Below are 11,369 nucleotides of genomic sequence, written 5' to 3' on the forward strand. Positions count from 1 at the left end.
GAAGGTCTTGTTGATAACTATTACTATGTGGATTGTGGATGCAAGTTTCTTAAGACAACATCAAAAATGTGTATTAACTTATTAGACATAGGTTATTAATTGTCAAAATTGGGAATACAGTTTTGTTATACAGACAAGAAAAACACTCCCAAAACTTTGGTGTCCTTTCTGGTCCAGAAGTTATCGTTACGATTTTTTTATTTAATTTATTTTAAAACGTGAGGATGGGACAGCGCAAGCCCGGAACAAAAATATCCCATACCGGAAAAACCAAAATTTTGTTGTCTTTTTTTTTTAAATTTTTTTAATAAACGATATTAGTTACATCAAGAGGGATTAAGACGGGCTTAGTCTTACAATGTGCTAACAATAATATAGTTTAAATTTACCTTTTGTAAGAGTCAAACCTAACACATTTCACTTACAAGTAACGAATAATACTATTAGATCGTAATACTAAGTAGCGCAGTCAACAAAATTAAGCATATTTTTAAATAAATTCTGTTATAGTTTGCTTTGGATGCCAACTCCCAACAAAATTAACCATACCGAGGACCACTGCACCACTCTGTCTGCTTTCTTTTCACACTTCCTTCCCCCTTCACGGGCCTTCCACTTCAACTGCAATAGTTTGGTCCACCACCAAGCTTTCAATCGTCACCACAAAACCTCAATAGGTACCGAACATGACTGTAACGATATCTCTCATCACTCACGCATTGTTATAAAACTTTCTTCATCCTCATCTTCATCACAAACCATCACGTTACTTTCCCTCTTTCCCGAATTCAAATTTGTTGTATCATCCCACACAAGCAAGGGATTCTTGCAAAACTATATCACGTAACAAGAGAGATACAAAAACATCCTCGGTCGTATGGTAGAATTTCAACAAATGAGAAACAGAAATTGGAAAATGACCAACGCAGGTCTGCTTAATTTCACAAAACTTTGACCAAACCATGAACAGACATGAAGCAACCAACACATCTTAATTTCGAGTAGCTAAAGAGTCGTAATCATAACAACAAATAAAGGCAAAGGCAAAGGCAAAGGCAAAGGCAAAGGCGGAAGTAATAATTACAGAAAAGAAAACCATCATCCACCAACAGCAAATGGAACAGATCTCCACCCCAAAAGGGCAGTTAGAAAAACTAGAGCAATGGGGAACAAAGGGGTGAATAAAAATTACAGCAAGGAATTTCCCTGCAAATCCATGAGGGAAGATGGTCGAGGGGCCGTTGCCCTGAGCAACTCAACTCAACTCATCGAGAAGACACATCGTCCAAATCATGGACAACCTCGGGCTGCTCATCTAGCAAGCTAGAACGACGTAGCTCCTCAATGCGCCTTGTAACTTCGGAGATTGAAGGGCGTTTGTCAGGGTACTGGGCTGAACAATCTATTGCAAGTTGCAAGAGCTGAACCATCTCCTCCTCGACATTCTGGTACCTGAGGAGCTCAAGATCGAAAACCTCTGAAGTCCACTCCTCTTTGACTATGGACTGAACCCATCTTGGGAGGTCAACTCCTTCCTCATTCAAGAGGGCATGCGTTGGGGGCTTTCCGGTGAGTAGCTCCAGGAGCAACACTCCAAAGCTATAAACATCGGCCTTTTGGGATACCTTGCGAGGATCAGTAACCTCCGGTGCCCGATAGCCAGCAACTCGGTTGGGAGTGGATGAGGGGCCAACAAGGTGCGCTAGGCCAAAGTCAGAAACCCGAGCTTCATAGGACTTTGTGAGCAGGATGTTGGATGACTTTATGTTTCCGTGGGAGACAGTATGACCTTGAGAGTGTAGGTATTCAATTCCACGGGCAGCTCCAAGGGCAATGCCAGACCTGATTTCCCAATTCAATGGAGTCCTACCTGCTCCTTTGTTTCCTGTAGATTAAAGATAGAACACAAGATGGTAAAGCTCTTCTATATTATTCTACCATTGAAAGTACGCATTGCCTTGACATTGCTGAAAAGATGGAAGTTGAAAACTTATTGATGTCACTCTTTGAAGAAAACTCAAATGGGAATACTGAACCAAAGATCTATGAAACGGATTTGAAATCATCGCAAACTCCAGATAATTGTTGCATATATATATATATATATATGAATATACAGAACTGTTAAATCAGGCAAAACAAAGTACCAACACAACTGAAATAAGCAGCATTGTATAAAACTCGGATGTATCAACGCTAACAGCGGAAACAAGCACACAAAAATGAGTAACAAGGTGTTTGTGGAGACGCGAAATTTTGTACACCAAATCCTCAAACACAACTCAAAGAAACCAATAACTTCTAATCATCCAGATCAAAAATCGGAAAAGAAAGGGCGAAATGATTGAAGCAAACATCCCGAACTAGAGGAACTGATGATGTATCAGGAAAAAATCATATCCATCATCATCAAATTTCCAGCACAGAAATAGAGTAACAACCATCGAACCGAAAAGGCAGAGCAATGTGTGAACAAATAAAGCAAGCAATCAACTAGCAAGTAACACTGACCATGCAAAAGTGCAGATAAGCTTCCCATAGGCATGTAATCATAGACAAGAAGCTTCTCATCTCTGCTGAAATAATATGCCCTCAGAGGCACCAAATTCTCATGATCCTTCGCTCCCACAGCCTCAATCTTTTCCTTAAACTCGCTCTCAGAAATCGTCACGTCCTTCAGCCTCTTCACAGCCACCACAGTCCCAGCCTCCAGAACCGCTTTGTACGCTGTCCCAAAAGTCCCCTTCCCCAAAACCTCCGCTGAAGCTCTCAACAAGTCCTCCAGATCAAACACCCTCGCCGCATTGCCAAAAAAGGCCAGCTTTTTAGCACCACTAGCGCCACCGGCTTCACTTTTGCCATTCCCCACCATCGCCGCAGCGGCAGCATCCGCCACCGAATGCCCATTTCCATATCCTCCATTCTCAGACTCCACGGGCAGCTTCTCGCCAGGAATCTCGACTTCCCGGTGCTTCACGGTGGCAATGTCGACGGAGCTCGTCTTCTTGCTCTTCTTCTTTCGGCAGAAAAAGATAAAAAACATAACAATCACGAGAAAAGCCAGCACAGATCCGATCACAATACCGGCAATAGCACCACCGGAAAGCTTTCTCTTTTTGTGGTGGTCATTGATGTTTATATCTCCTCCTATGGCAGGATTGGCAGCTCCGCCACGGTCTCCAGGACAAGCATTAAGGGGACGCCCGCATAGAGAATTACCCAGAAACGAGCTCGAAGAGTAAGACTGCAACTGTTTTGGAACAGACCCGTTTAGCAAATTGTTGGATACATTGAACTGGTCGAGATTGGGCAGCTTCAGCTCCGGGATCGCCCCCGAAAGCTTGTTGCTTTCGAGATACAAAGTCCTGAGCCTGGTGAGATTGTTGAAACCCAGAGAGATCTCACCGGAAAAATTGTTGGAGGCCAAGTTCAGCCGGACCAAGTCGTGCAGACTGTACACAAACTCCGGGATTTCGCCGGAGAAAAGGTTGCCCTGCAAGTAAAGGTTACGAAGAGTAACGCAGGCAGAGAGATCTGAAGGCAGAGGACCTCTTAAAGCGTTGAGACGGAGACTGAGAGTGCGGAGACTAGTCAGATTTCCGAAAATGCCACTGGGGATTATGCCGGAGAGAGCCACGCCGGGAAGACGAAGCACCGTGACGAGGTTGTTCTCACAGCTGACGCCTGTCCACAAACATGGGCTGGTCTGGTTCACATCCCATAGCAGAGTTCGGCCGCCGACGGCGGAGCGCAGGGCTAGCAGAGCGGCGCGGTCAGAAGCCAGATCTGGTCTTGCAATGGGGAGCAAAACCAGCAGGGAGAAGAGGAAAAGGGACAGCCTTTGGCTTGGGGAATGCATTTTGGTGGAAACCCAGATGGTGTTTTTGGTGAATTGGGTAGGGGGTTTGGATTTCTGGGGTTTCAAAGTTCATACATTGTTTTGGTTTATGGGTCTCAGAGGAGGAGAGAGAGAGAGAGGAGAGAGTACTATGGGAGCTGCATTTCCTCTTTTCCTTTTGGCCCTTTTTGTTGGCCTTCTGGTTTCCCTTGAGGAGAGAGAAAGAAGAGAGAGAGAGAGAGAGAGATAGTACAGGCTGTGAGGTGGACACTAAAATATGGAAAGAAAAAAGTAAAGCAGAGAGAGTAAGAAACCCTAGCTGTATGCAGTGACAGTGAGGAAGAGGGAGGAGTGGAGAAACTTTTCATTGTGACGAGAACACGGTGATACATCACGTGTTTTTACATAAGTAATGAAAAATTTTATTTTTTAAGTTATTAATTTTTAACACATAAATCCCACAATTTATATAATAATAGATAATATATCATCTTTTGTTTCGATTACACTGAAAATTCTCTCGGGAGAAGTGGGAACCTGGCGGGTGGTAGTCAACTGTCATTTACTATTTTTCCTTTGCTTTTTTGTCTTTTTCTTTTTTTTTTTTACTGGATAATTTTTTAATCTTTTTCTTTGTTTTTTTCTTCCCCTATTTTGATTTTACATGTGTGACGGTTAGATAGGTTTGTTTGTTTTCTGATATTTTGTTATTATTTATTTAAGAAATTGGCTTTTTGTGTATTTGGATTGTTTTTTTCTATGGTGGATGGTATTGAGATCAAATTGCCAAATTTTCCCTTAGCTTATCTATATTCCCCTTCAATTGTTTTAACATTGTTGCGAGTGTGACTTCCATACTACATGTAATAAGATAATCATATCTAACTCATTGTTGTATATAAGAAAAGAGTTATGCTATCCACATACTGATTTTTACTTCTTACACATCTCTTTCAATTTTCAGTCGTCTGATCAAATAATAAATCAAAGAAGATCAATAATAAAAAATTAATACGCAAATAGCACTTTTCAGAAGAAAACTACTACATCATTTTGTTTTGGTCTATAAGGCTTCAACAATCTGTCATCCACCTATAATATGAAGATCAATATCGTGGAGCCATTACGTTTAACAAACAAGGAGACATCTAAATAAGATTGAACAAGCCCAAATTAAGAAGATGAGTTGGAGATATCCTTTAGCTACAAATCTGGCTTTATGTCGTGAAATGGATCAATTGACATTCTTGTTTAATTTAAAAAAGAAATGCCTCTTTTTAGATATATCAGTCTTGGATCTTGTCATCATGATAGGATAAGATGATGAATATGTCAAAATAAAAGTTGATAAGGAGATTTCACACCAATGTTTGCGGAAGGCATTCTATTAATCAACAAGTTCGCCGTGGAACATGCATGGCACCAAAATTTGAGTGCTAACAAAGTTGTAGGCAACAAGTTCATTCTAGTTTTCATAAGATGACGATGTTTTCTTTCAGTCATCTCATTTTGTTGTCGAGTGTATAGCAATAACTAGAAATGGCAACATATGGGGTAGGCCTTCATACATCAGAGTGCACCTTATGAAAGGGCTCACTAGCTTTATTAGGCTATTAGTAGAAGAAAGAAATGGTAAACGAGACATTTTACCATGTAAAATATATCAACTAATAAATATAATTTCTAAAATTATCAAAATAAATTCCAATAGTTCCACTTGTTGAGTAAAAAAATAAAGAAACGAAATTCTTTCGGACTTATGCCCGTTGTCAGTTAAAAAAAAAAATTATTTCAGGCTTATGCCTAGTTGTCAATAAAAAAAAACAAATTTATAATGATTAAAAGCGTAGGCCTGGATTTTTTTTTGGGGATTTTGAAATGATATTGTCCTTTTTTGGGGTTAGAAAATAGATATAATATAAGTGCACTTTTAAGACCCATATGGCCATTTGTATTTTAATCACAATGGCCTAATTATTCAGTCCATTAGCAACTTGGCACAATTAAGCTGTTATTATCAGGGTGGCATTGAACCACTTGCAAATTCAATTCAACAGAAAAACCAACATACCCACTTAGAAATGCAAAACACTCAATTAGTTTTCTTCTCCAATGTCAGTAAGTGGATAAAATTATCGAATAATGCTTGGCTGCTGAAAGAATAGCAGCATGTCATGTTGGACTTAATTGAAATAGATACGTGTTCATTTGTTTGGAGTGATATTGGTTCAAGTTTTTAATTTTTTAATTGTTTAGGCACGTGTCCATTTGTGATCGGGCACTTGTTCATTTCAGCAAGTTTTGCTGCTTTTTTTTTCAACAACCAAGCATTATTCCAAATTATCATCAGTTTATTGATATAACTCATTTATGCATTCATTTTAGTACCGAGTTGTAATTTATCTGTAAAAGAGATGTTTTGGATTTTCTGATTGTTAAGCATAAGAGTAATAACAAATATGTACTCTTTTTATTTAAATAGGAAAGAAATACATTACAAAGAGATAGACCCTTTAAGGAAAGAGATTCTCAGTATTAGATGTGGGACCCATTCTACATGGAACTTCAATGATTCCAACATTCTATTTAGAAAGTCTCGATTCATAGATCATCTTTGCAAAAATTTAACTCAATTCAAAACCAATTGCCTATTTAATCATCACAATGAAGTTTCATTGTTTCTTATAGAATAAAGTGTTAGTTAATTTCTTTGAACTCAATTAAATGTCTTAAATATTTCCGATTTGGCTAATATTTTGCAATGATGATTAAAGAGGTACAACTTAAAAAATAAACGGTTTGGATCGTTGAAATTCAATGTGGTGTGAGCTCCATAACTAATCCCCATCTGAAGAAAAAAATATAGAAATCATTTTCCTTAAAATCTCCTACAAAGAGAACCCTGAGCAACTAAAATTACAAAAATCTCAAAGCCAAGCTAATTTCTTCTTAATATGTAAGTCCTTTTTTATTTTTTTGGAAGACTGGATAATATATAACCAGGGCAAAGATGCCAAACTACAACTAAAGCCCACAATGAGGCAATCAACCAAAACAAACTCGGAAGTGCAAGGAGAAGAAGAAACCCGACACTAAAAGGAAACAACTAGCGTCACCCCTTGCACAACCGGACACACTTAATGTGGGCAAGGTAGTCCATCATTGTTTAGTACATGAACAAGTGAAGATGGGGGTCGTTTGACCCAAGTAAAGTCATACATCTCCACACAACTCCGCAACACCAAATAGTCAGCCGCCATATTGGCTAATCTTGGAATCCAAGACCAGCAGCAGTCATGGAAGGAATTCCCAATTTTCTTGCACTTCGCTAAGGTTGGAAACTCCTCCCATCTGCCATTTGTTATGCTACCCTTTAAACAAGAAATAGAATTCAAGGAATCAGATTCCACAACCACAAGATTGAGTCCCAAGGATTGACCCACCTCACATCCCCGCATAATGGCTAACGCCTTAGCAGCCGCCGCACTAGGGGCATGAAGACGAAATCTGCAAGCAGCAATGAAACTACCAACAAAGTTCCTCACCACCACCCCAATAAAACCCTCTTTCGTAGCAGTTACCCAACTGGCGTTAACATTGATTTTGACATATGGATGGCATGACATTTGCCATCTCTCCTGCATAGGATTACTAAGACTGCACTGCACCATACTTCTCTGCATCATACTCTCTATGGGAATCCAGGAAGCCTCCTTGAAAGCTCTGACATTTGTAAAGATTGAAGCCAACACCTGAGAAGGGATGATAGGCTTCTGTTGGAATAGGAAACAACACCTAGCCTTCCAAATATGCCAACAAGAGAACGCTACCCAAGTCAGGATCTTTTCTCTGTCAACTTTCAAACCCTCGCAAGCCCTGATGATAGCCAATATCCATTGCGTCCATGTGGTGATCTCTTCCCGATTTACCTTGTAGTTTAGGATTCCACCAAACCAAATAGTTTCCACCCATGGGCAAAGGAGAAGAAGGTGTTCAATCGTTTCCTCTTGAGTGTTGCATAAGGGGCAGATGGGGGATGCGGCGGATTTCCTGCAGTAAAGGGCTGCCATAGTAGCCAGGGCATTATGCACCATTTTCCACATAAAACATCTTATTTTTTAAGGGGTTTTAAGTTGCCACACCAATTTCCATAACGCCACTGGGATGGTAAGAGACGATGACGATCTAGAATTTGGATGTGGGATCCCCCGAGAGTTCACCCAATGGTAGCCCGACTTGATGGAATAAATCCCCCACTTATTAAATGGCCATATTAACATGTCCCTAAGCTCGGGGTCACCAAGATGGGTTGCCAAGATTGCCTTATACTCCACTCACGATATAAATGGTTTTAAGAAATCAATATCCCACTCACCATTTACTGGATTAATTAATGAAGCCACTTTGGTGTTGCGACTTACTTTCACTGGTCCAGAAGGCCAGGTGTCCACCCGGGAGGGAAGGCAACCACCTATCACCCCAAACCTGAATCTCCTTCCTGCACAAGACTTGCCAATGAGTCCTCCGTAACAAAAGATCACGCCCCCATAAGTAGACTCGACCACACTCATGATGCACGTCCGCCCTGTTTAGCATCCAAGAAAGAACAATGGGGGAAGTACCAAGCCTTCAGAACCTTTGCCCAAAGTGAGTCCGGTTCATGGATGAGCCACCAACATTGTTTCGCCAAGAGAGCATCATTAAAATCCATGAAGGATCGAAACCCGAGTCCCCTCATCGCCTTGGGAAGGCCGAGAGTATCCTTGGAGACCCAATGAATGTTTTTCCTCTCCTTTTCCTGTCCCCACCAAAAATTAGAAATCAAAGTCCATTTCCTTGCAAATGGTAGCAGGAAATTTGAAAAGGTTCATCGGGTAGGCCGGGATAAGTCTTTTCGTACACTTTAAGCTGCATTGGATACTATTATTTGAAAAGGGCAGACTTACCAACAGTATAATTGTCCATATTGAAGATAATCAGCTTACTTTTTTCAAAAGCCAAAACTTGAAGTTTATGACAAAACAAAATGTCGATTTGAGGTTGACGATTTGGCAGTGGCACTGCTTTGCTCAGGTTATAATCTAATAGCTACGCATATTGTATTTGCCAAAAGTTAAAATATTCCTAATCTTTGTGTTTTGAGTGTTTCATTTTCTATTTCTTAGAAAGATTTTTAATGTACCAGAAATACAGCTTAGTAATGAAAAATTAGTTAGAAGTTTTAAAATTTTTTTTTTTAACAAATTGTATTATAACACTTAATGTATCAGATCTTGTTCAACACACTGAAAAATTTCTCAGTTGAGATTGAGATAATTCCCGGGTTGTCGGATATTGTAAGCAAAGGGTAAAATAATACACTAACTATATTGTAATAGTCAAGACATATTATTTAGCCAAAAACAAAATTAAAGTATAAAATATTATTTGAAAGACGAGTGTACAATACCAAAGTAGTACTAATACTTGTATAAAAACACCGTAGTACTATCCAAAAGAAAGAAATACATACATTATAATAATCAAGACATAAATCATGGTGGACAACTACGAACTGAATTGAATGGTAGTTTTTTGGTGTCGTACGATTACACGTGAATTAATAATAATCTCATTAAGTGGGTAATTGAATCTTCTCAGTAAAAAGTTTCTTCAAGTAATTAAACATCTGAAAAAAAAAAAAAAAGAATTTGTCTAGTTGATTGGCTATTTCTTAATTAACACTTGCTGGTGATGTAAAACAGATTAATTAGTCCTAACACGTTTGATATGGTTTTGGTCACTGTGAGCCGTCAGATTAATTAGTCCTACCAATTTGCAGGTATACATTTCGAATTATATAATTAAAGTTCCCTATTAAAAATCTATAGCCAAAGAATCCATTTATTATTTTCAAATGATATAGTTCGAACTAAAGACCTATCATTATTTCACAATTTTAATAGGGAGAACATAAAATATCCCGATCAATAGGAATGTCATGTTTACAACTTATCAAATATGATTATTGTGCCTTTTGGCAGAATACGTTGATCGTTAGTCAAATCCTAACGAACTAACAGACCACATTCTCAATGAAGATCTTAGAAGTCTACAATCAACAAGCTCCCAAGCCCAATTCATCACCAACAGTTCAAGTTGATCGCCACACAACCTACGCAGGTTATCTTAATATGTCATGGGCTTGCCCATTAGTTTCTTAGCAAGGTAAGACTCTTTAAAGCATATTTCAGGAATCTCAAAAGAATATCCATCCATCGGAACACTTTGCTAACAGGTTCAACGAACCTGAACGGCTAATAGAGTTAACAAACATGGACGTTAGGGGTTAACTCCTCAGTTCTCTATAAATGGCCAAGGCCAACCACTTCCGATAATTAAAAAACTCTCACCACTCTTATTATTTCCTACAATCTTTCTGCCTTAAACATCAGAGGGCCTTTGCCTAACACCACACCGGTGTTAATCTAACTCCGTTCATCTCTTTTATTTATGTGTGTAGGTTTTCGTCAATATGCGAAGTAGAAAGTTGCTCCCACATTAATGTCATTTGAGAGATTTTACTATTAAACAATACAAAGACTAACTGTTAGGGTTTCGTCTGATAATCTTTTTGTTTTTAGTTTATAATTTTTTTTTTCTTTAGCATTCGATAAAAGAATGCTAAGATGTTCAAAAGATTGTAAGGGAACTGAATCATTAACCCAACCAAATGTTTTCTCATTGTGTCACCTATCTTAGCACTGGTTAACAACATCCAATCTCAAACGGTACGAGGGAAATTTTATTGATAATGAAAAAAAGAAGTTATATCTAGTCAAGGCTAGGGGCCATAAATCTTGCCCCTTGTAATACAAGAAAAAAAAAAAGAATGAAAAAAAGGGGACATAAACCTTCCTCCTCTAAAAACGGAAAAAAAAAAAAAACTTATACCATACACCAAACTTATTATTATTAAGAAGATGGTTGATGATTTAAAACTATTACAATAATTTAGGAAATATGAGAGTTTTGAACTCGAAACGCATGAGTGCAGACCTGAAACCCTATATTATATGAGATACTCTTAGTTGGATTGGATACTGGCTTTATGAAATCGTATTCGAATCATATATATGGTAATTAAAGAATATGAACATTTGTTGGAAATCTTAGTACGAGTTGTCAATTCATAAATCAATACAAATAACAATTGGTGGGTCTTTTTATTTGTTTAAATTTTTTTGTGTTGGATCATTAGGCAGATATGGAGCTGTTGAAATCATATTCAAGTAGGAGAGTAGGATCACCTGTCTAACAAACAATTTTTATGGAAGGTGCGGTGGGAGAAGGATGCATGCAGTTTAACTTGTCATCACTATTTTATCTATGGACTGCGTATGTATAGACACTCAAGAAACTGAGAGAAGAAAATAATAACATGTTTTAGGTTAAAATATATGTACAATGGGCTTTTTATAGAGGATTTTACTCCACTGTAGCACAAGAGGATTTTTTGATCCGTCATTAGTTCGATGTTCCTATTCTTAAT

The 11,369-nt window shown here is 38.5% G+C and overlaps 1 protein-coding gene across 1 annotated transcript; it reads right to left on the reverse strand.

The window, feature by feature from the left end:
* Nucleotides 1-973: 973 nt before the first annotated feature.
* On the reverse strand, nucleotides 974-4,129 carry LOC126626295 (probable inactive receptor kinase At1g48480). Its single transcript, XM_050295567.1, has 2 exons — nucleotides 2,512-4,129; nucleotides 974-1,885 (listed from the first exon to the last, which is right to left on the reverse strand). Exons 1-2 carry the CDS (start codon nucleotides 3,857-3,859, stop codon nucleotides 1,266-1,268), a joined length of 1,968 nt encoding a protein of 655 aa, XP_050151524.1. The 5' UTR covers nucleotides 3,860-4,129; the 3' UTR covers nucleotides 974-1,265.
* Between the last annotated feature and the right edge of the window lie 7,240 nt (nucleotides 4,130-11,369).

Source organism: Malus sylvestris, chromosome 6, assembly GCF_916048215.2.
Source record: "Malus sylvestris chromosome 6, drMalSylv7.2, whole genome shotgun sequence".
Lineage (NCBI taxonomy): Eukaryota > Viridiplantae > Streptophyta > Magnoliopsida > Rosales > Rosaceae > Malus > Malus sylvestris.

Bases quoted from the DNA above. Each gene is read 5' to 3' on its own strand.
- LOC126626295 (XM_050295567.1), bottom strand. From the start codon at position 3,859: ATGCATTCCCCAAGCCAAAGGCTGTCCCTTTTCCTCTTCTCCCTGCTG. The intron at 1,886-2,511 runs GTCAGTGTTACT...TTTAATCTACAG, and splicing joins CTTATCTGCACTTTTGCATG to GAAACAAAGGAGCAGGTAGG.